The 23,893-nt window shown below is 46.4% G+C and overlaps 1 protein-coding gene across 1 annotated transcript in view; it reads left to right on the top strand.

Annotated features, from left to right (window-relative positions):
- The window catches only part of NECAB2 (N-terminal EF-hand calcium binding protein 2), a 378,362-nt gene that overhangs the window by 281,273 nt on the left and 73,196 nt on the right, over positions 1–23,893 (top strand). The window contains exon 7 of the mRNA XM_006133911.4: positions 20,115–20,233. Within this exon, the coding sequence (XP_006133973.1) occupies positions 20,115–20,233 (119 nt within the window). The remainder of the gene's footprint in view (positions 1–20,114; positions 20,234–23,893) is intronic.

Genomic DNA, 23,893 nt, shown 5'->3' with positions numbered 1-23,893 from the left:
AATTATTTTGAAGAGTAACATACAGATATTGAACCAGATAGTAAGCAGGGGAAAACCAGCATCACTCCAGCTGAAAACAGTGACTGTAGGTCACAATGTGTTAGGCACTGTACAAATACAAACACACTGTACAAATACAAACACACTCCCGAACGGTTTATAATAGGGCTGTCAATTGACCTGCATAAATGCTGAATTGCCTCTTTAAAGTGCTGCTCCAGCACTTCAAAGGGGCAGCACAAGCAGAGCTGGGAATCAGCTGGAGTCCCCAGCTGATTCCCAGCTCTGCTTGTGCAACCCCTTTGAAGTGCCGCTCCTGCATCTTAAAGGGGCAACACTGCATGGAGCCCAGGGTCAACTGAGGACTCCAGCTGACCCCAGGTTCCGCCTTCGCTGTCCCTTGGAAACACCACTGTGGCGCTTCCTAGGGGCAGCGCTACATGGAGCCTGGGATCAGCTGGAGTTCCCAGCTGATCCCGGGCTCCATGCAGCACTTCCTCGTTCAAACGCCGCCACAGCATTTCAAAGGGGAGTTGCACGCGATTAATCATGTGATCAATTGCAGTTAAATTTTTTAATCACGTGATTAATTGCAATTAAAATTTGTAATCACTTGACAGCCCTACTTTATTGTCTAAATGGACAAGACCAACACAGAATGAAAAGGGAAATAGGGGAGCATGTATGTAGGGACTTAACATATCCCATTGTTATCCATTCTCACATGCTTTGGGTTTTATGGATTTTTACTAAACACATTAAACTTGCACTAAATCTCATTTTATGAGTGGGGAAATAGAGGCACAGAGCTGCAGTAGTGTGCCAAAAGTCTGAGGCCTTATCATGGTTCTGCCACTAATTTGCACTACAGAGAAGGGTAAAGCCTCCTTCAATGACAATACCCTCCTGTTTTGCTTAATATATTCTTCTCTTCTGACCTGTTAGGTATCAGCATTACTGCCAAGCACTATTACAGATTGTACATAGTGTATGGGAATTACTTGCATTATTGCTAAAATGCAGGAGCCTCCCAACTCAGGCTCCTTTATTCTCAGTTAACTGCAGTGGCCAAATTCTGATGTGATGCACGTGAGGGATTAAATTATATGAAGACAGGCCCATTGAGAGGAGGGGAAGCAAAGCGGGCAACTGCCCAAGGACCCAGCAATTCAAAAAGGTCTGGGGTTCCAGGCCGCCACCGCTGCTACTGCAGCAGTGGAGCCCTAGGCCCTTTCAATCGCCGCTGGAGCTCTATGCAGCATGCTCCAGGCAGCACTGAGAGCTGGGGGGAGGGGAGGTGCAGTCTGGGTGGTGCTGCAGTCTGGGTAGTGCTGAGCACTGGCTGCTTCCAGCCTCACCCCTTCCACCAAAGGCTCCACCCCTTCAACAGCATGGAGCCAGGTCCCTACACCTTGGCCAGGGGCCTGGTGAGGCTGTTGGCTCCCCTGTATGGAGACAGGTGGGGTATGAGTTTCAGGGATTCAAGGCTAGGGGGTCCATGTACACTAGAGTCTAAAGGTGTAATTTCCCATGTGTGGAGACAATCCCGAAATAGCTCCCGCGTCTTCACAGCAAGCCCTTTATTTCAAAATATAATGGGCTCACTATTCCGATGTTCATGTAACCCTCATTCCATGAGAAGTAAGGGACATTTCGGAATAGTGAGTTATTTCAAATTTTGGCACTGTGTAGATAGCACAAAATTATGAAGTAAGCTATTTTGAAATAAGATCAAAATAAGATACACAATTTGCATAGCTCAAATTGTGTATCTTATTTTGAGCTACGGTGCAGTATAGATGCACCCTTTGAGCCTAAATTTTATTGGGTAACTAAATATGAAGAGATATGCAGATAGATTCATAAGACATATAAGGACAAATACATCCCTGGAGTACAGAAACAATTTCAAAGTAAGCTGCAGCAGAGATGAAATTGGCCAAATATCTCTTGGCTTTTATGTTTTTTGTGCTGATTTGAGGGTGTCAGCGACTGGAAATATCTCAATTACTGATAAATTTACTTTGGCATAAGTACTGCTCACAAAATGAAATGGGGGAAAATAAAGCAGGAATTTTCAAAATGAATTGATTTTATTAAAGGGCAGTTTTCACTGCTTTAAAACTTGAGATAAAGCTGTCTCATCTAAAACATTTGAAAGAGTATCTCAGGGTATGTCTATACTACCAAGTTTTGGCTACAAAACTTATGTTGACACCCAAAAGTTGACAAAACAAAAATTGCCAATGCAAATCACTTGCTCAGCCTGTCAATAGATCATGTCTACACTGAGGACAGCATCATCAACTCTGTGAGCAATGCACTGTGGGTATGTGATCTCACAGTGCTATGTTGTGGGAAGGAAGAGCTGATCCCTGTACATCTTGGGACTGTTCCTCAGTTCTCGCACAGTCTCTGCAGCTGCCAGGAGTGGCCCCATGAGTAGCTCTGTGAGCTCTCCATGCTGAGGAATGTCAAAGCAGCACAGCAGCCTGTCCCTGTCCTCCTCCCGCTCTAGAGTGCACTAATCAGAATGGAACAGCATTCAAAAGATTTGTTCTTTATTAGTTTCCCAAATGGAGCAGCTCACTCAGCTGTCAAATACTTACCAGAGCTTTGAAAGTGAAGGGGCATATGCCTTTAGGGCTGCAGAGAGCAAAACACTGAGCAGAGCCACCAGGGCAGGCATTGTGGAATATTGGTTGAAGCCAGTACTGTTGACAAAACAAACAGCAGAGTCCACACTGGCTCTTTCTCAACAATGAAGGGAGAGAAAAAGAAAAAATCTCTGCCAGAGGTAGAAGATTTTTATCACCAAAACTGGGCATTTTTCCTGCAATGTATATGCTCCCCCTGTTTTGTCACCAAAAGGCAGGTTTCAACAACAAAACTTTGAAGTATAGACAAAGCCTCAGTCCTAAAAATCTTCAACAGATAGAAAAAAAAATCTACCCCACCAACACTTTTCACCCTGATGATTTTCATACATATCAGGAGAAAAGAGTTTTTGATTTTCGCTATACTGTTTCTCTGGCAACCTGCTTTGGTTACACTAATGGTGAGTCTAGACAGCACCCTTATTTTGGAATAAACTACGCAATTTGTGCTACATAAATCACATAGCTTATTTCAAATGTATTTCAAAATCAGGTGCTATTTTGAGACATCCCTAACTCTAGTGGAACAAGGGTTACAGAGATGCCAGAATAGTGTGCCCGTTATTTCAAAATCTATTTTGAAATAACTGGGACATGAAAAAGAAGCAGAATAGCTATTTCAGGATACCTCTTGCATCCTGAAATAGCTCCACTGTCTAGATATACCCTAAGGGCACATCTACACAGCAACATTGTTTTGAAATAACTAGTGTTATTTCAAAATAAATTACGTCTACACAGCAGACAGTTATTTTGAAATAATGTCGAAATACTGTCAAACTGGAGGACTTCTTACTTTGACTCTTGTAACCCTCATTGTATAAGAAGTAAGGGAAAACAGAGGAAGAGTGCTCTATTTCAGAATAAGTGCTGTACAGACGATGGCTACGTCTAGACTGGCCCCAAATTCCGGAAAAGGGATGCAAAGCAGGTAAGTCAGCATAGGGAAATCCGCGGGGGATTTAAATATCCCCCACGGATTTAAATAAACATGTTCGCCGCTTTTTTTCTGGCTTGGGGAAAAGCCGGAAAAAAAGCGTCTAGACTGGCACGATCCTCCGGAATAAAGCCCTTTTCCGGAGGATCTCTAGACTGGCGCGATCCTCCGGAATAAAGCCCTTTTCCGGAGGATCTCTTATTCCTACTTTCAAGTAGGAATAAGAGATCCTCCGGAAAAGGGCTTTATTCCGGAGGATCGCGCCAGTCTAGATGCTTTTTTTCCAGCTTTTCCCCAAGCCGGAAAAAAAGCGGCGGACATGTTTATTTAAATCCGCGGGGGATATTTAAATCCCCCGCGGATTTCCCTATGCTGACTTACCTGCTTTGCATCCCTTTTCCGGAATTTGGGGCCAATCTAGACATAGCCACTGTGTATATACTGTGTAGACATAACTCAAAATAAGCTATGCAAATTGAGCTAAGCCCTGCTGTGTAGACACACCTTCTATGTCAAGATTTGAGCTGTGCTTTGAGGTATCTTTTATATTTGTTTTTATTCAGACTTTTTAAAAGAAAAACCGAAACCCTTCTTTGCTTCCCTCTTCTATTGCCAGGTCAGAGAACATTGCTCTGTGCCAAGCAGGTTATGAAAACCTGCCAAAGTTTTAGGAGTCGCTTTTTATGGCCTGATCCTGCCATGTGCTGAATTGAATAGGTATTTGCAGAATACTGGTACCAATCAGTGCTGCCAACTCACTGGCATAGGTACAATGTCCTTGGCCTCTTTTCCTCCACTCCCACTCCATGACCTATATATCACCTCAGACAACTGTCTCCTCTTCCATTTTTATATTGTCTCATATTTACTAGCATATCATAAGACCAGAGGTCACTGAAGAGGGAAATAAATTTGAAATATCCATGCTGTGATTTCTAGGATGAAAAGTAGCTTCAGTGGTCTGACAGGGGGCTGGCTACAAGCATTGACATTAGATAGAAGTTAATAAATAATGCTGAGTTGGTAGAGTTGCTAGGCAAAATTCAGAGGAAAATCTAATGGAGTCAAGCCAAGCCCAAGCAAAGCCTGCATGCTGTCCAAAAACAGTGGAACTTACCACCTTCTTCTGCCACTTACGGTGTTACAAACACTCTCAGGGTATAACAAACACTCTCAGGCTGTGTCTACACTGGCACCCTTTTCCTGATTTTAAGAGGAATAAGGGATCTTCCGGAAAAGGCTTTATTTTCCAAAAGATCCTGTCTAGACTGGCGCTTTTCTCCGGCAAAACCCTGAGCCGGAAAAAAGCGGCAGCCATGTTCATGCAAATGCCGCGGGGGATATTTAAATCCCCTGCGGCATTTGCAATTCCGAAGTGTCTCATTAGCATACCTTTTCCGGAAAAAATTTAGTGTATGAGCTACTATCCAAAAGGGTTTCTAACACCAATATTCTGCATGTGTGGATTGATAATAAAGAGGAAATGATCTACATGTGAGGGGTATCTAAATGGAGTTCCATTTGCATGAAAGAGAGCAGCGCAAAATAGCTAAATCAAGGTGCACAGTGACCACTGGGGAGCATTTTGTTCTAAGTTTCCAATTTTTGAGTCACTTAGGGTATGTCTAGACTACATGCCTTTGCCAACAGAGGAATGTAAAATAGACTATCTGACATAGTCAATGAAGCGGGGATTTAAATATCCCCGGCTTCATTAAAATAAAAATGGCCGCCGTGCTGTGCCAGTTCAACTGATCGTCAGCACAGCGCGGCAGTTAAGACATGGATCGGTCGACAGGGAACGCCTTTGTCGACTGCTCCTGTAAACCTTGTTTCGCAAGGCATAAGGGATAATAAAGAATAAATAATATTTTGAAATTTGGTGCTAACTACCCAGCTCCAAATTTCAAAATTGAGCGCTATTCCGAAATGTCCCTTACTCCTCATGGAAAGAGGTATACAGGGATGTTGGAATAGCAAGCTGGTTATCTTTTAAAATATCAGGAACACTTAAAAGATCCAGAATAGCTATTTTGGGATATGTCTGGTATCCTGAAACAGCGCTGCAATGTAGACGTAGCCTTAGAGAAAATCAGTTACTGCTCATGGATTTTGAAAGGCAAACATATTCTCTCGTTTCAATTCTTGGCCCTTTTGGTTGTGGGACACAGTTGTACAAATGTGCACATATCCCTTGCTTTTCAGAGCACTTTCAACTTCTGTTAACCTGAATGGAAACTACCAGGCTACATCTACACTGTCATCCTTTTCCAGAAATGCTTAAAACGGAACAGTTTTCCGTTATAAGTATTTCTGGAAAAAGTGCGTTTACATTGGCAGGATGCTTTTCCGGAAAAGCACTTTTTCCGGAAAAGCATCCGTGCCAATATAGACGCGCTTTTCCGCAAAAAAGCCCCGATCGTCATTTTCACGATCGGGGCTTTTTTGCGGAAAAGAAATCTGTGCTGTCTACACTGGCCCTTTTCCGAAACAGTTTTACGGAAAAGGACTTTTGCCCGAACGGGAGTAGCATAGTTTTTCCGGAAAAGCACTGATGATTTTACAGTAGATCATCAGTGCTTTTCCGGAAATTCAAGGGGCCAGTGTAGACAGCTGGCAAGTTATTCCGGAAAAGAGGCTGATTTTCCGGAATAAGTGGCCAGTGTAGACACAGCCCCAATGTTTAGCACCTCTGAAAATAAGGCTGCTACTTAGCCTCATGCAGTGACAAGGAGAAGTGACAAGATTTGTCAGGAGCCTTGGTATAGGGCAGGGAGAACCCTGAAGCTGGTGGAGGACCAAGAGAACCCTGAGGCTGAGTGTTCAAGAAGCACAACAGGAAAGCTCAAGAAAGCCTGGGGGAGACAACGTTCCCCCTCTGTAATAGATAGCAAGAGCCACTGTATTTGTGCGAGTACATTAGGAGAACATTTTCAGTAATTCTCTTCAAAGATGTCTTTGAGCAGGGCATTTCCTTCCAGCTCATACAGGGGGGCTGGGTAGTGTATGATTGTGGGCTTTCAACCCAGAACCTTACACTGTATGTCCACACAACAGGCAATAGTAATGTGGACTTCCTCAGATTAACCCCTCGATGTGCCTCAAAATGGAGAAAAGCGTCCGTGGCAATCTAGATGCTCGTTTCTGAAAATGTTTTTAACGGAAAACTTTTCCGTTAAAAGCATTTCCGGAAAATCATGCCAGTCTAGACATAGCCTTTGTGTGATACAGACACAGGGGACTGGGCTGAGGTCACTTCATTTCACAGAGGCCTTTGATTTGTTTCAAATGTTATCAATTCTGCATATGTTGCAAATGACAAATGAAATGGATGACTTAGGGGTATGAGCATTCCGTTACCATGGCATGGAGTCATCCATCCCCAAGACATGTTTGTGTAACCCTTCCTGTTCACTAGCCCAGTGTGAGGTTGTTCAACATAGGGGAAGCCTTGTGACTTCTTACACAACTGTGGGAGGCTAGGCCTGAGGCTCTTTGGTGTGCTCTGTGTTATGTATTAGTGTGTGTGTGTGTGTGTACCTCAGACCAAACCCACTCAGACAAACCACTAGGAACAAGCTTTATTCTGTAAAAAAACCATAGAACAGGATCACGGTTCAACAGTCGCTCCCCTCTACACGCAGCCTGCATGCTGCTTCTAGCTCAGTTCCTGCTGAGACACTGCTGGGGGCACAGGGTACATCCTGGCAGGAACCAGGACATGCCGTAGTTTGTAATCCACAACTAGTAGTTCCTAGGGCTGTTGTTGAGGCACATTGGATCTTGGGCTACATTTGTAAGAAATTGAAAAGTACTTCAGACAAAACGTTTACTTAATTTGTGAACATTATTTTGTCTTTCACAATAGGGCAAATCATTGAATCTATGGGTGGTTCTTTGGTTGGTTGATTAATGTACCGTATAGCAGTTTCCCCCTTTGCCAGCAGGGGGTGCTTGTAAGAAGTGACATGATATGATACATACACAATGCTCTCAGTGAGCAAGGCAGGCATTGATAATTAGGTATTTAAAAAAGGAACCTGCAAACTATACAAGTAAAAATGCCAAATGCTGTGATTCTCTATGTAGTGTTTCCATATTTTGTCATGGCTCTGCCCCTTCTCTAGATTGCAGGAACATCTGCCATATACCCCGCCCCCTCCCCCTCCCCCCCCCCCCCCACACACACACATACATTGCATAGTGCAGAGATACAAGCTGAAGGGAAACCCAGAGAAATGTGCCATGATGGGATTGGGAATGAGGGAACATGGTTCTGCAAAACTGAGGGATGAGATGGAAGGACTTTGAGAACCTCTATCTTCAGCATAAAAATCCAAGGTATTGCTCAGAAATAGATTTCATGCCACTTGCACACACTTCCCAGGAAGGGGGTCCCAGTGCATGCAGATAATGGGTTGCAAGTTAGAGGACACAGAGGAACACCCCCAAAAACTGCACAAGTTTGGAGGCAAGTGCTCCCCTGCTTTATGTAGTATGTAATGGGTCAGGCTCGGCCAAAGAATTTGCGGGGCCCAAGGCAGTGTGGCTGACAGGGCTGGCCCACAACATTTTGGCACCTGAGGCGGGGAGCTCAAATGATGCCCTCATGCCACCTTTTCTCCTCCCTGCCTGTTATGTCTCTTGTGCTCTTCTTCCTCCAGCACAGCACTCCACCATCTCTGTGCATCTAGAGCAGAGAGAATACATCTGCATCAGCAGCAGACACAATTTTCTACACTCTAGGTCCTAATGGCACCTCCCCCTACACACACAGGCTATGTCTACATTGGCCCCTATTACGGAATAGGCATGCAAATGTAGCACTTTGGAAGAGGCAAATCCGCGGGGGATTTAAATATCCCCCGCGGCATTTGCATTTTCATGGCCGCCGCTTTTTTCCGGCTTGGAGATAAGCCGGAGAAAAGTGTCCAGACTGGCGCGATCCTCCAGAATAAAGCCCTATTCCGGAGGATCTCTTATTCCTACTTGCCTCTTCCAAAGTGCTACATTTGCATGCCTATTCCATAATAGGCGGCCAGTGTAGACACAGCCACACAGTCTGGCACCTGAAGTGGCTGCCTCAGTTCACCTCATGGAAAGGCCAGTCCTGGTGGCTGAGCTGCATGGCCATGCGGCTCCCACTCATGGCAGCGAGTGAGCAGCCGGGTGGGCAGGGCCCTGAAGGTGCAGGGCCTAAGGCAACCACCTCGCTCATCTTGCCCAAAGGCTGGGCCTGTAAAGGGAGCTTAGGCCTAGGTTTGTTGACAGCCTGTCTTATACATCCCTTGATTCACAGTGGGAATCACTGTTTTTAGCAGGCAAATACAGAGCTTTGGGAGATCTATCCCGTCTTGTTTTAATTTAAAAACCCTCCAAGCTGTTCAACTCAGGAGTCTAGGCAAACTGTTGAACAAAGAGTCTGAGATGCCAGACTGACTGGGTTTGAGGGTGCTGCACCTTCTAACCCAACTCCCTCCAATGCCCAGGTTCCATCTGGGTATGGTTTCTCAAGAGCTCATCAGTAATGCATCTGCAGGAAGTCACCCAGTGTGGAGGAGAGGGTGAAGAGGCTTGAAAGAGGATGTTGCATTCCTTTCCTCAAGCAGAGAGTAAATGGAGATGATCACAGAAGTGAACCACCTACATGTATATCACAAAAACCCCATGATTGTATTGGGGTAGGCAGCAAGGCAACGTCTGTCAGCACTACTCCATTAACAGGAAGTCAGTCAAAAAACTGCAGCAAATGCTGGCACCAGGAATAGCTATGTAAAAATGTTGCTCATTAACCGGGTCCCAGGACAGTTATGGAACCCTTCTCCCCCACATGCCATTTAATTGATGCTTTTCAGAAGAGAAACATGAAGAGAAACTGATTTATTGGAAAGCCATGCAATGCAATATGTGCTAACTTTGACTTGTACGAGTGATGGAGTGCACCCATGTTGTCACTTCCGAGCTGAGTTTATACAACTCCCTTCCATAAACTAGGAGCCAGTGTTAATATTTAAGCACTCTTTCATAGCTGAAGCACTTGAAATTGGTTCTTCTTGTCCCACAAACTGTGGAAACACTTATACTCCCAGGATGTATTGGGATAAAGTCCTAAGCATAGTATTCAGTTGACTATGTTTAATCTAATCAATATTGAAATGTGGTTATTTCTTTAAAAACATAAGGACATAAGAATGACCAAACTGGGTCAGACCAAAGGTCCATCTAGCGTAGAATCCTGTCTTCTGACAGTGTTCAGTGCCAGATGCCCCAAAGGGAATGCACAAGCAGAGGCTTCTGACAAGCAGAGGCTCTGGGCACCATTCACACCCATTCTGGCTAATAGTCATTGATGAATTTATCCTCCATGAATTTATATGGCTATTTTTTGAACCCTGTTAAAGTCCTGGGCTTCACAACATCCTCTGGAAAGGAGTTCCACAGATTGACTGTGTATTGCATGAAGAAATACTTTCTTTTGTTTGTTCTAAAACTGCTACCTATTAATTCCATTTTGTGACCCCCTAGTTCTTGTATTATGAGAACAAATAAATAACATTTCCTTATTCACTTTCTCCACATCAGTCATGATTTTATAGACCTATATAATATGCCCCAGTTAGTCTCCTTTTTTCTAAAATGAGAAATCACAGTCTTTGTAATCTCTCGTCATATGGCAGCCATTCTAAACCCCTGATCATTTTTGTTGCCCTTTTCTGAACCTTTTCCAATGCCAAGATATCTTTTTTGAGATGAGTTGACCACATCTTAATGCAATATTCAAGATGTGGGCGCACCATTGATTTATATAGAGGCAATAAGATATTTTCTGTCTTTTTCTCCATCCCTTTTTAAAATTATTCACAACATTCTAATTGCTTTTTTGACTGTCGCTGCACATTGAGTGGATGTTTTCAGAGAACTATCCACAATGACTCCTAGATCTCTCTCTTTAGTAGTATTAGCTAATTTAGTCCCCATCATTTTGTATGTATGGTTGGGATTATGTTTTTCAATATGCATTACTTTGCATATATCAACATTAAAATTAATTTGCTATTTTAGTGCCCAATTACCTAGTTTTGTGAGATCCTTTTGAAGCTCTTTACAGTCTTTAAAGCCAGCTCTATGATTCTATGACTTAACTATCTTGAGGATTTTTGTATCATCTGCAAATTTTGCCACGTCACTGTTTACCCCTTTCTCCAGATCGTATATGATCATTTTGTATTGCAGTAGTACTAGAATGTCAACAATGAGATGGACAAGGTGTTGTACAAACACATTGAGGAAACCCTGCCTCAGGGAATATACAGTCTAAACAGAGAAGACAGACCAAGGATTGGGAGACAAGTAGTATTCTCTTCCTCCATGTTTTGCGGTTAGGAAAAGTGGCATGCAAAAATTAAGTCCTTGCCAAGGATTCAAGAAGTCTGTAGTAGAATGAAAAATAAAATTCAGAGCATCTAAGTCCAGTCCATTGGCCAGATACAGTGGGGCCAAGAGCCACCGCGGGTCCAGGGGCAAGTTGTAAGGGGGCCCAGAAGAGGCGGAGCATTGGGCGGAAGGGATGGGCTTGAGGGCATTCAGTCCTTAGCACTACCTAAAGTGTGGCCTTGTGCCTTCCCCCACAACCCTCAGAGTCCCCGTCACCACCACTACTGCAGCAGTACAGTAGTCGGAAGCTCCAGGCCCCTTTGAAGCATTTGCTGTTCAATTGCCCCTTTGTCCTCCCCCTGTCGTCAGGCCTGGCCAGATGGTATTACTTTCCACTGAAAGTAGATCTTCTTTTGCTACAGTGTATATTTTTAAGAGCCAGATTTCCAAATTAGACATTGTGGATCTGTAGAGTAACGGCTTGAACAGTAAATTGTGGGAAAAACTTACTATGAATATTTATTAGTTTTCAACTGGAAATGTCAGTGCAACCAGTTCAAGTTTGATTTCCTCAACCATTCAAGGGGCCAAGCTTTACATACGCATGAAAAACTAATTATGAGCTTGAATATTCTTAGTGTTGCATTGAGGATGGTAATTTTTCTATGAATGTTATTTACTGGCATTATCCAGTAAGGGACACTGTTAAGGCCCGTGTGGGTGTGGCCCACCTGGGGCCCGTGAGCCCACGCCCTGCTGTCAGTCCCATACAACAAAAACCCCGCGCTGCGTGGTCCCCGTCACTCACCCTGCCCCAAATCCGGCAGAGGTGGTCCTCTCCTACAGTCCTCTCCTCCGGTGCGTCTGCGGGCCGGCAAGGTGAGGTAGGGGGGCTCGGGCCCGCCCCCACTCTGAGCTCCGACCCAGGGCCCTAAGGACTGGGGACCGTGCCCCAGCTCCGGTTGGTGGGGGGAAGAATCCTCCCTGAAACACACCAACCTCCCGGGACTAATACCCTGCCCTGGGTTGCTTCCCTCCTCCCCTGCTGAGCAGCGGTGGCAGTCTTGTGCGGTGGCTCCCGCAGGGGAGGCTCTTGCAGACTCCGCGAGGCCTCCCGTCGGGTGTCTCCCTCCGTCTCCTCCACTCTCCTCTCCTCTGGGCTCTGCGCCTCCATACACCTCAGCCCTCCTTGGCTCTCTGCACTTCGGCTCTCCTCCCCTAGCTTCTGGCAGCGGCGCTCCTTTTAGGCATCCTGCCGCCATGACGTCCAGTGCGCCAGGGGCGTGGCCTGCATCCGCTTCTCCCGACGCTCCCTCTCCCTGACTCTCTGCTAACTCCAGCCCGGGCTGGAGCCGCCCTGAGCCCTGTGCATGCGCCGCCTCTGGCAGCGCCAGCCCCACGGCTTCCCTGCTCTCGCCGGGGCCATGTGACCTCAGGTGCTCCCTGCCCATCTGCACCCCCGGCTCCTCCTTTGAGCGCGACGGAGCCAGAACCGGAGCCGGAGCTGGCATGGGGCCACCGCTTCTCCCCATCATGCCAGGGACAGCGCCACAAACACACAAAAAATCTCATGATGTAGGTGACTAACTGATGGGGGACAATGTGTGTAATGTCAATATTAGACATCTTCAGATAACTGTTAACCAGATTGTGACGGGGCAGCGCTCACGCCCCGCACAGACCAAGCGCCGTCCCTGGCATGCTGGGGAGAAGCGGCAGCTCCACGCTGGCTTCTGCCCTGCGCGGCTTGTTCTGCCGCAGGCAGGGGCCGAGCGCGAGCACAAGCGAGCGGCGCCTGGCCGCGCCGCCGCAGCCCTGGCCGGGCAGGAAGGACTGGGAGCCGATAGGGCCCCGCAGCGCCGGACGGCACAGGCGCCCTGGTGGGACAGCCCCACCCGGCGGAGGAAGCGGCCCTGACCTGCGACTGGAGACGTCATCGCGGCGGAACGCTCAAAGGGAGTGCCGCCGCCAGCGCAGAGGGAGAGACGAGAAGGAGGACATCGGGCAGCCAGACAGAGGCATCTCGGGCCCCGGCTGCAGAGTCCCTCGGGACCAAGCCGTCACGGCGACACGGCGAGGGAGGCAGGAAGCGACCCAGGGCAGGGTGCTGGAACCCGGGGGGTTGGTGGGTTTAGGGGACTCCCTCCCCCACCAACCAGGGCTGGGGGCAGAATCCCCCAGACCTTAGGGCCCTGGGTCGGGGCTCGGAGTGAGGGTGGGCCCAAGCCCCCCTACCATCCACTGCCGGCGCGGATGCCCTTAAGTCAATACTAGCAGTGGACCGACCCTGCCAGACTTGGGGCAGGACACCGGGGTGATAGAGGAGCACAAAGGACAGAGACCTTGGGTGAGGGAGGACAGAGGGGAGGGGCGAAGGGGGGGGGTCGCCCCGGCACCACTCCCCTCCACACAGATATTCAGATAGTGGGAAAATTGCAAAGGAATTTCATCAACAAGTTGAAATAACAGATGCTGTGAAAATTTCAGGAATACCTCATGAAGGGTGATATCTGACAAATGAAGGAGGCCAAATTATTTACTTGGTTCTAGATATGGCACACTACTGACTTCAATCTGATCTAAAGAACAGTGAGGCTCCTAAGGGTTGTTCTGGTTCTCAGTAGCACACAGAACCACATGGTCTGTTCAGAAAATACTTGCTGTGCTGTTGCCCAGTTTATCAGCAGAATAAAAAATAACAACCCTAAACTGCTTCATGACTGACATGGGGGATAAATGTTGAGTTTCTCTTATGGTGATATATATTAGTCATTAATTATCGGAATTCAGACAACTACTTTAACAGTTTCAGAAATTTTAGTACCAATATTTGTCTTTTTCAAAGATCCAGTCATCCTTTCTAGGGAGCAGAAATGGTACCAAGTTGCTCAGATGATCAGTCACTCACCACCAATAAGAAATGCTGAATAGTCAAAATATATATGCTGTATGAACAGCCAGTAGGCAAAAAAAGATAGAAGCTGTTCAGTGAATACATATGAATAACGAATGCATTTTCAACTGGAATCAATTCTGAATGATTTATTAACCAGAAAAATGCCCTGAATTCTTAATTAAAATTATTCAAAATAAATAGTTCAAGAAGCTCTATTTATCAAGCAAATCATGATATTTAAATGGACTTCCCATTGAAGCATATGGTTGCCATCAGCAGAGTTAAGCATTGCACCGATATCATAAAAAATCAGTTACCCATATGCATGTTTTAGGACAATACAACTAATTGCATTGGGTTCATTTACTTTGTAATTAGTCTAGTATACAACTTTGGGACCCAAAAGTAAATTCCAAATCCATTTAGTTTAATTCTTTTGCATTCACTGTGTCCCTAACAGTGAGTTTTTGTTCCATCTCGCATACAGTTTACAGTTTCTTGCAATGATTCAGAAAAGCCACATGACTTTCACAGCTTCCCTATAAGCCTATATAATGTAAAGGGATACACATTTCCTATGTGCTGGCTAAAGCTGCTTTTTTGAAATGTGTGTGTCTCTAGAGATTATTTAAAAGTTCCTCACCATAGCTGAGGTAATATTGTTTCTTCTAAACATTATGCTCGAGCCATCACAGATGGATGCTCATCAGAGGAGGGGGGAACCCCCAGTGTACCTCATCTGTTATAGCGGGTTTGCACATAGGTGGTGGCTGAAGGAATTCCTTCCTGGTCCCTACAACAACTAGCGCATCTCTTGCTGGTTTAGATTGAACCCAACTTAACTGAATTCAAGGCCAGGCTGTCAAAGCCCTCTCTCTTTTCTCAAGCTGCTGCTGGGAGGCGAGGGGCAGAGTGATGCAGAGGCTGACTTTTAGCTGATTTGGTTGGATGAGTCTGTGTTTTTTATACTTATATCCTTACGAATTTTAGGTGGGGTGTGTGTGCTCTGAAACATCTACAATATCAAAAGGTAAAGGCAGGATTTTTCAACAGTGCTCAGCACTGGCTTAACTCTGCTCCCAGTGCAGTCAATGGGAGTTGTACTATAGTCTTCAGAGTTAGACTGCTGCTGTGTACTTGTGAAAATACTGTAAATCACTAGACACTGAATTTGTACCCAGATGGGGGAAGCAAGAGGCTTTTGGCTGACCTATCATCAGGCTGTGCCAAGGCAAATACAGTAGAATATCTTCTTCAGGATTACCAATGCAGATCAACCGCACACTTTGTTTGGAACCGGAATTAAGCAATCAAATAGCAGCAGAGACTGAAAACAAAACTAAAACACTACCACAGGGGTGGGAACCTTTTCTGGGTCAGGAGTTGCTGACCCACGCAAAAATCAGTCGGGGGCCACACACAAGTGAGAAGCAAAAAAACCCCAAAACAAAAACAAAAAACATGGCCCCTGGCTGAGAAGGAAAGACACTCCCCACGTTCCTTTCGCACCCCAGAGCCTGAGGGTCTTATCCTAGTAGATTTTTGTGTGCTCCAGTCCAATAGTGAGGCAGCAGGGGGCGCTGGAGTGCCAGCACAGGGTCCCCAGTGCTCAGGAGGGGAGGGGGGCTCCTGAGCCTAAAGGGCCTGATCCAGGCAAACCGGGGACCACCCTCACCCCCCAGGCCTGAGGTTCCTGACCCTTGCAGTAAAAATACTAAAAAGAAGGGTTTTAAAAATGATAAGGGAAGGAAACTATTTCTGTGCATATTTTATTTAAATTAAGATGATTTAAAACAGTATTTTTTTTTGCATGGTGCGATTTCAATGCTGAATTAAGTCAATACTCAATTGTAAACCTTTGAAAGAACAACTATAATGTTTTGTTTGGAGTTATGAAAGTTTCAGTGCTATAAGCAAACCCTATTCTCAAGGTATGAAAGAGAGAGAGAGAGAGGGTATGTCTACACTAGCTCGTTAATTCGAGCTAGGTAGGCAAATCAGGCAACCGGAGGTGCAAATGAAGCCCGGGATTTAAATATCCCAGGCTTTATTTGCATGTTCCCGTCCAGCCACCATTTTTAAATCCCCTTTAGTTCGAACAAACTGTCCATGGCTACATGCGGCAGTTTAAAGTTAATCCAAACTAAGTCCTTAGTTCGGATTAACTGTTACAGATCATTCCATGAGGAGTAACAGTTAATACGAACTAAGAACTTATTTCAGATTAACTTTAAACTGCCACGTGTAGCTGCGGGCAGTTTGTTCAAACTAAGGGGGATTTAAAAATGGCGGCCGGACGGAAACATGCAAATAAAGCCCAGGATTTTTAAATCCCTGGCTTCATTTGCAATTCCGGTTGCCAGATTTGCCTACCTTGCTCGAATTAACGAGCTAGTGTAGACATACCCAGAGAGAGAGAAAGAGAGAGAGAGGTATATACACACCCAAGTGGCAGCCAAGCTAGAGAAAAGCAGGGGAGTGAGCAGCTTTAGGAGAAGATACTAGGCTCTTTACCCCAAAGGTGGACTACAAGCCTAACCCTCTGCTGAGAGTAAGGCTGACTGCCTAGACATGGCAGATAGATAGTGCTTTACTCAAGATCCATCTCACTAAGAGCAAGAAGTGCAGAGGCTGGCAAGGAAAAGAAGGGCCTTGTCACATGTGGTGTCAGAAGTGGGATCAGCCATGATGCTTCACAGCGAACCATCCAAGGGAGGGTTATCTCTCTTCATGAAGAAGAGAAAAAAAGGAAAATGTGGTAAGGCACTGGACAAGCTACCATGGCACAACAGGAGGCTACCAGGGTTCAGGTGGCTGCCCAGCAGGAGTCAGTACAGCTACAACAAGAAACAAATCAACTGCTGATGAGCCAGGCAGCCCAGGATCATGCCACCCTGCAGAAGGTGATGAACCACCTGAAAGCCCTGGCTGCTCAGATGCATGTGCAAGATGGGACGCGCCTCCAGAGGCCAGTAGTTACCTACAAAAGATGACAGTGGAGGATGATGTGGAGGTGCACCTCCTTGCCTTTGAAAGGATGGCTCTATGGGAGGCCTGGTCCCAAGCCCAGTGGGCCAGCATTCTTGCTCCTTTCCTGTGTGGGAAGCTCAAGAAGCGTATTTTGATATGCCAGAGTAAGGGTATGTCTACACTACCCCGCTAGTTCGAACTAGCGGGGTAATGTAGGCATACCGCAATTGCAAATGAAGCCCAGGATTTGAATTTCCCGGGCTTCATTTGCATAAGCCGGGCGCTGCCATTTTTAAATCCCAGCTGGTTCGAACCCCGTGCCGCGCAGCTACACGCAGCACGAACTAGGTAGTTCGAACTAGGCTTCGTAGTTCAAACTACCGTTACTCCTCATTCCACGAGGAGTAACGGTAGTTCGAACTAGGAAGCCTAGTTCGAACTACCTAGTTCGTGCCGCGTGTAGCCGCGCGGCACGGGGTTCGAACCAGCCGGGATTTAAAAATGGCGGCGCCCGGCTTATGCAAATGAAGCCCGGGAAATTCAAATCCCAGGCTTCATTTGCAATTGCGGTATGCCTACATTACCCCGCTACTTCGAACTAGCGGGGTAGTGTAAACATACCCTAAGTGACTACAATTACACCCAGCTGAAGGCTGAGATCTTGGACAGATCTGGGGTGAAAGCAACTGTTAGGGACCGAAGGTCTCATGAGTTGAAACTGCAAAGCACCGAGGTCCCAGATATTTGACCTGGTCCATCTGGAACAGAAGTGCCAAAGTGGCCATGGCCTGAGACCCACATCCCTGAGAAGATTGTGGAAATCATCATCCTGGACAGGGATGTGAAAGGATGGGCCAGCCAGAATAACCCCTCTTCATAGGATGAGCTAGTTGTCCTTGTAGAGAGACGCTTAGTCAAAAAACTTGCTCGGCCCATTAGCGAAGAGATATATCAGAGCAAGAGGCCAGCCCTGGCTCCAAGGATCCAGGTTCCTGAGATCTTGGACAGGATTCGGTCTGGGAGGAAGAAGACTGAAGAGCAACCTGAGGCTAAGAGGGGACTCGGGGAGAGAGGGTCATGGAGCAAAGTCCAACAACCCAAAGAACAAGGGGATGCCCCATAGATATTACACATCTGGAGAGATAGGGCATATAGTGGCTCTATGCCCTAATGTAAAAGAGCCCATGCAATGTGACATAGGGGATCTGAGAGGCCCCTGTGACCTGATAAACCTGGCAGGTTTTCTAATGACGCCCTATCGGTATACTCGGCTAGTTAAAATGATTGGCATAGAAACTACCATCTTATTAACTGGGAGTGCACTCATGCTGGTCCCAGGGAAACTAGTGAGGTGGGACCAGTTGTCCAAGCCAAGTGCACAGGAATATTCAGCATACATTGGGTATGTCAGCTATTACCCAGCCATCTCCAGGATAGTCCAAGGGAATGTCACAAGGATGACAGTGGGGAGTGGGCTCCAGACTCACATATATGGTCCTCATAGACTGAGACTTCCCAGGGTTCAGCAGTCTACTCCCCATGGATGTGGCAGAAGAAGATAGCCCCCTGCTGATTTTCCATGAATTTGCCCAGGACTTATTCTCTGGGCCTGGGAAGCCCCAGAAGATGAGGCAGGAAAGGAGGGCAGATAAGAGGTTGCGCCCAGAACCTAAAGCATACGCTGGCAGGGAGAGAAGCTAGCCCAGCTGGTGGGAGGGTGACACAGAGGTGGTAGACAAGCCAGAGGCAGAACCCAGTTCTTCAGGGCTCCCTGGAAGGAGAGCAGAAATTGGTCCTCTTGAGCTCAGGCATATTGGGTCCTCACTCATGAATTTTGGTCAGGATCAAGCTAATGATCCAATATATAATAATATCCATAAGGAGGTGGTGGAGATAAATGGGGTCCTGGTGTAAGTAAGGATTACTTGATTAAGAGGTATCTGTTGTATAGCGTAGTTTGAATATTGGAGCAAGCAATGGAGTAACCATTACTTCCTCGAAAATAGCGGACAGCAGTATTGGATTTAACTCACAGCCGTTTGTTTGGGGGACATCTGGGGGTAGATAAAGCCCTTGACCAGATTTTACAGAGGTTCTTTTGGCCAGGAGTCTATGGGTATATCTAAACTACATGGCTCCGTCGACGGAGCCATGTAGATTTGTTTTTTTGGCAAAGGCAAATGAAGCCGCGATTTAAATGATCGCGGCTTCATTTACATTTACATGGCTGCCGCGCTGAGCCGACAAACAGCTGATCAGCTGTTTGTCCGCTCAGTGCGCTAGTCTGGACGCTCCCCTGCCGACATCAAAGCCCTTTGTCGGCAGCCCCGGTAAACCTCATCCCACGAGGAATAACGGGTCTGCCGAAAAAGGGCTTTGATGTCGGCAGGGGAGCGTCCAGACTAGCGCGCTGAGCGGACAAACAGCTGATCAGCTGTTTGTCGGCTCAGCGCGGCAGCCATGTAAATGTAAATGAAGCCGCAATCATTTAAATCACGGCTTCATTTGCCTTTGCCTGTGTATCTAATCTACATGCCTCTGACGACAGAAACACCCCATACAAAACCATAGATAGGGAGTTAACACAAATTTTCTCTAGGGTGGAAATACCTAAGGAAATCTTAACAGACCAAGGGACCTCCGTTGTGACCAAGTTAATGAACGACTTGTGTGCAGTGCTCCACATGTGGACCCTAAGGACATCAGCGGTCATTTGGGCCCCGCGTTCCCCATGCAGTACCACCATGCTGCATGGGGAGCGTGGACCCCAAACGGCCGCTTGCTCCCACGCGGCGGCCCTGCTGAGCAGTGCAGAAGTCAGCCGAGTGCCATGGCGGGAGACAACAGCACCGCCCAGAGGGAACAGCCAGTGTTTCAGCGTTACAGAGTCACAGACACTGGGCTATTATATATATGATGACGGTTGGGGGGGGGGGACGTTTATTGAGAAATAACTCCCTAGTGTAGACGAGGGAACAGGCAGCTACGAAGCCAGAGACAGGAGAGGAGTGAGCAGCTTTAGGAGGAGAGGCTGGGCTCCCTACCTCTAGGGAAGACCACAAGCCTAAACCACTTCCCAGATGCAGCAGACAGGGAGTGCTTTACCAGAGATCCATCTTGCAAAGGGAAGGAGAATGGAGGCTGGTGAGGGAAAGAAGGGCTCTTGCCACAGATTGTTCTGTGTTTGAAACGTATTTTTATGAATAGAAGGAGGCAACTGGTTACCTAGAATGTGTTCTGTTGTCATCTCCTTAATTATCTGTATGATCTTGAATTGCAGACACTACCACAATAAATCTGGCCACGGTGTAATGGATACTTGGTATGACAACCCTGTGCCTACTTATTCCCCCAATAACAGAATCGTGACCAAGGAACACAGGAAAAGCCTCCAGAATGGTGGGTGTTTTATATGTTCTTTGCATTTTTGATACTCTATGATATGGGCCTGTGGGAAAAAAGGTTGGACTCACTGCTAACCCACCACTTCATAGGTAGGTATAGGGTATCCATGTCTCTGATTGCTACCAGCGGCACAAACAATGAATGGAGTCAGCAGAGATGCCTCACATGAAATTCAAAGCTTGGATCAGCTCTCAGATTTCTAGTGTTGGTGTAAAAGCTGAACTGACTTGGCATCTGTAATCTATGAAGGTATGTCTACACTACCCCGCTAGTTCGAACTAGCGGGGTAATGTGTGCATACCGAACGTGCAAATGAAGCCCGGGATTTGAATTTCCCGGGCTTTATTTGCATAAGCGGGGAGCCGCCATTTTTAAATCCCCGCTGGTTCGAACCCCGTGTAGCGCGGCTACACGGGGCTCGAACTAGGTAGTTCGGACTAGGTTCCTATTCCAAACTACCGGTACACCTCGTTCCACGTGGACATAACCCTGGAACGAGGTGTACCGGTAGTTCGGAATAGGAACCTAGTCCGAACTACCTAGTTCGAGCCCCGTGTAGCCGCGCTACACGGGGTTCGAACCAGCGGGGATTTAAAAATGGCGGCTCCCCGCTTATGCAAATAAAGCCCGGGAAATTCAAATCCCGGGCTTCATTTGCACGTTCGGTATGCACACATTACCCCGCTAGTTCGAACTAGCGGGGTAGTGTAGACATACCCTTACTGATCTTATCAGTGTCCTATATAGCCACAACAGTGTGTTTTTATCTGAATCCCATTTGTTCCCAGCAATACTTTTAAACAACCCCATCTTGTCTTTACATTTAGTCATGATATCTATATGAGCCTTCCATGCTGGTTTTCAAACATCTCTCTATATCGATAAAAACAATTCCTTCAGGATGACAGAGGCAATGTTGCCACCATCACCCTCAGCTGCTTGCTGTGACCAGCTCTGCACCGTGTCCTCTGAGCATGGGCTACTCCACGTCCGGCTCACACTTCACGCCCAGGAGGGTTATGTCACCAGGGAAAAGCTGCTGGGACTGGGTCCCCTCCGTCACGCGAGCCTGACTCTCCCACCCCCTCAACCCTTCCGCTATGACCCCACACTCCAATCCTGCTTCTTCCCCCTCCCCATTGGCCAGACACCCTGCCACCAGCCTGTCATTCCTACCCTCTCCCCCCTGGCCAGACACACTGCCCCAGCCTGTTCCTACCTCCTCCCCGTAGCCAGATACCCTCCCCTCTGGCAAGACACCCTGCCCCCATCCCACTCCTGCCCCTTCTCCCCAGCCAGACACCCTGCTCCCAGAGACGAGGGGGCGTGGCAAGCGTAGTAAACAGAGAACACAGCCCCCTAGTAACTCTTAAGAATGTAAAAATTTGAAACATGTATTTTTTCTGCATAAAGGTTCCATTCTTCCCCACTCTTCCCAACCTACTCTGGAAGAAGGTCTCAGAAATGGTCCCAGAAAGTCTCAGAATCCATGATAGAATCTTTGACAAAGCCGCCCCCACTCTGGCATATTGCAGTTTCCAGATTCTATTACATAAGACGTCTCTGATCCACCTTCAGTTCATTCCAGTTGTGGCTAGTTTATATAGCAAGTCTTCCTTCAGTAGCATGTCCTATGCTTTTTTCAGTGTCCAGAAAGACAGCTAATACTGTTTATAATCTTACAATATGATCAGCTATGTAAACTACCTTTCCTGAAACACATTTGCACAGTTTAAAATGTCATTTTTTCAAATACTCTATTAATCTTAAAATCATAGGATTGGAAGAGATCTCAGGAGGTCATCAAGGCCACCCCCTGCCCAAAGCAGGACCAACCCCAACTAAACCATCCTAGCCAGAGCTTTGTCAAGCCCAGACGTAAAATCCTTTAGGGATGGAGATTCCACCACCTCCCTAGGTAACCCCTTCCAGGGCTTCACCACCTTCCTAGTAAAATAGGTTTTCCTAATATCCAATCTAGACCTCCCCTACTGCAACTTGAGCCCATTGCTCTTCTTTCTGCCATTTTTCACTACTGAGAACAGACTCTCTTCATTCTCATTAGAACTCTCCTTAAGGTAGTTGAAGGCTGCTATCAAATCCACCCTCACTCCTGTCTTCTTCAGACTAAATAAGCCCAAATCCCTCAGCCTCTCCTCATAGGTCATGTACTCCAGGCCCTTAATCATTTTGCTTGCCCTCCGCTGGACCCTCTCAATGCATCCACATCCTTTGTATAGTGGGGGGGCAGAACTGACTGTAATACTCCAGATGTGGTCTCACCAGAGCCGAATAAAAGGGAATAATCGCTTGTCTAGATCTGCTGGCAATGCTCCTCCTAATGCAACCTAATATTCTATTCACCTTCTTGGCTACAAGGGCACACTGTTGACTCAGATCCTGCTTCTTATCCATGATCTAGGCAACTTTCTATCTACCTTATAGTCCATTTATCCAATCCATACTTTCTTAGCTTGTTGGCAATATTGTGCGAGTCAGTATCAAAGGCTTTGCTAAAATCAAGGTACATGACACCCACCGCCTTCCCTATATCCATAGAGCCAGTTATCTCATCATAGAATACAATTAGGTTGGTCAGGCATGACCTGCCCTTTGGGTGACTCCATGTTGACTATTCCTGATCACTTTCCCCTCTTCCAAGTGCTTCAAAATGGATACCTTGAGGATCACCACCATGATTTTTCAAGAGACTAAGGTGAGGCTGACAAGTTTATAGTTCTTTGGAACCTCCTTCTTCCCCTCCTTAAAAAGATGGGCACTACATTTGCCTTTTTCCAGTAGTCCCATGATCACCTTGAATTTTCAAAGATAATGGCAAAAGCCTCTACAATTGCATCAGCCAATTCTCTCAGCACTCTTGGATGCATTAAATCCAGCCCCATGGACTTATGCACACCTAGTTTTTCTAAAAAGTCCTTATCCCATTCTTTCACTACTGAGGTTTGCTCACCTACTTCCATACTGTGCTGCCCAGTCAGCAATCTGGGAACTGATCTTGTCTGTGAAGATGGAGATTAAAAAAAAAGCATTGCATACTTAAAGGTTTTTCACATCATCTATCAGTAGGTTGCCTACACTTTCTCTGACCACCGCCTTGTTGCTGACATACCTGTAGGAACCCTTCTTGTTACCCTTCACATCCATTGCTAAGTGTAACTCCAATTGCTCTTTGCCTTTCCTGATTACTCCTCTGCATGCTCAAGCAATGTTTTTATATTTTTCCCTAGTCATCTGTCCAAGTTTCCATTTCCTGTAATCTTTCTTTTTGAAGATCATCAAAGATTTCTCTGTTAAGCCAACCAAGTCTCCTGCCATATTCGCTTTTCTCACTGCACATTGGGATACTTTGTTCCTGCACCATCAATATGGCTTCTTTAAAATATACACAGATCTGCTGGACTCCTTTCTCCCACATACTAGCCTCCCAGAGGATCCTGCCTATCAGTTTCCTGAGGGAGTCAAAGTCTGTTTTTCTGAAGTCCTGGGTCTATAATCTCTGATTTATCACTTTTTTCATAATTTTGTCCAGGCACAATGTGAGGGGCACTAGGTCTTTATACATCATTTGCATAATTTGCCAAGCTTTCCTGTCAACATAACCACTGCTTGCTTCCATTCTGCCGGTAGTATTCC

Source organism: Pelodiscus sinensis, chromosome 12, assembly GCF_049634645.1.
Source record: "Pelodiscus sinensis isolate JC-2024 chromosome 12, ASM4963464v1, whole genome shotgun sequence".
NCBI lineage: Eukaryota > Metazoa > Chordata > Testudines > Trionychidae > Pelodiscus > Pelodiscus sinensis.
This window is presented reverse-complemented; position numbering and strand designations above follow the sequence as displayed.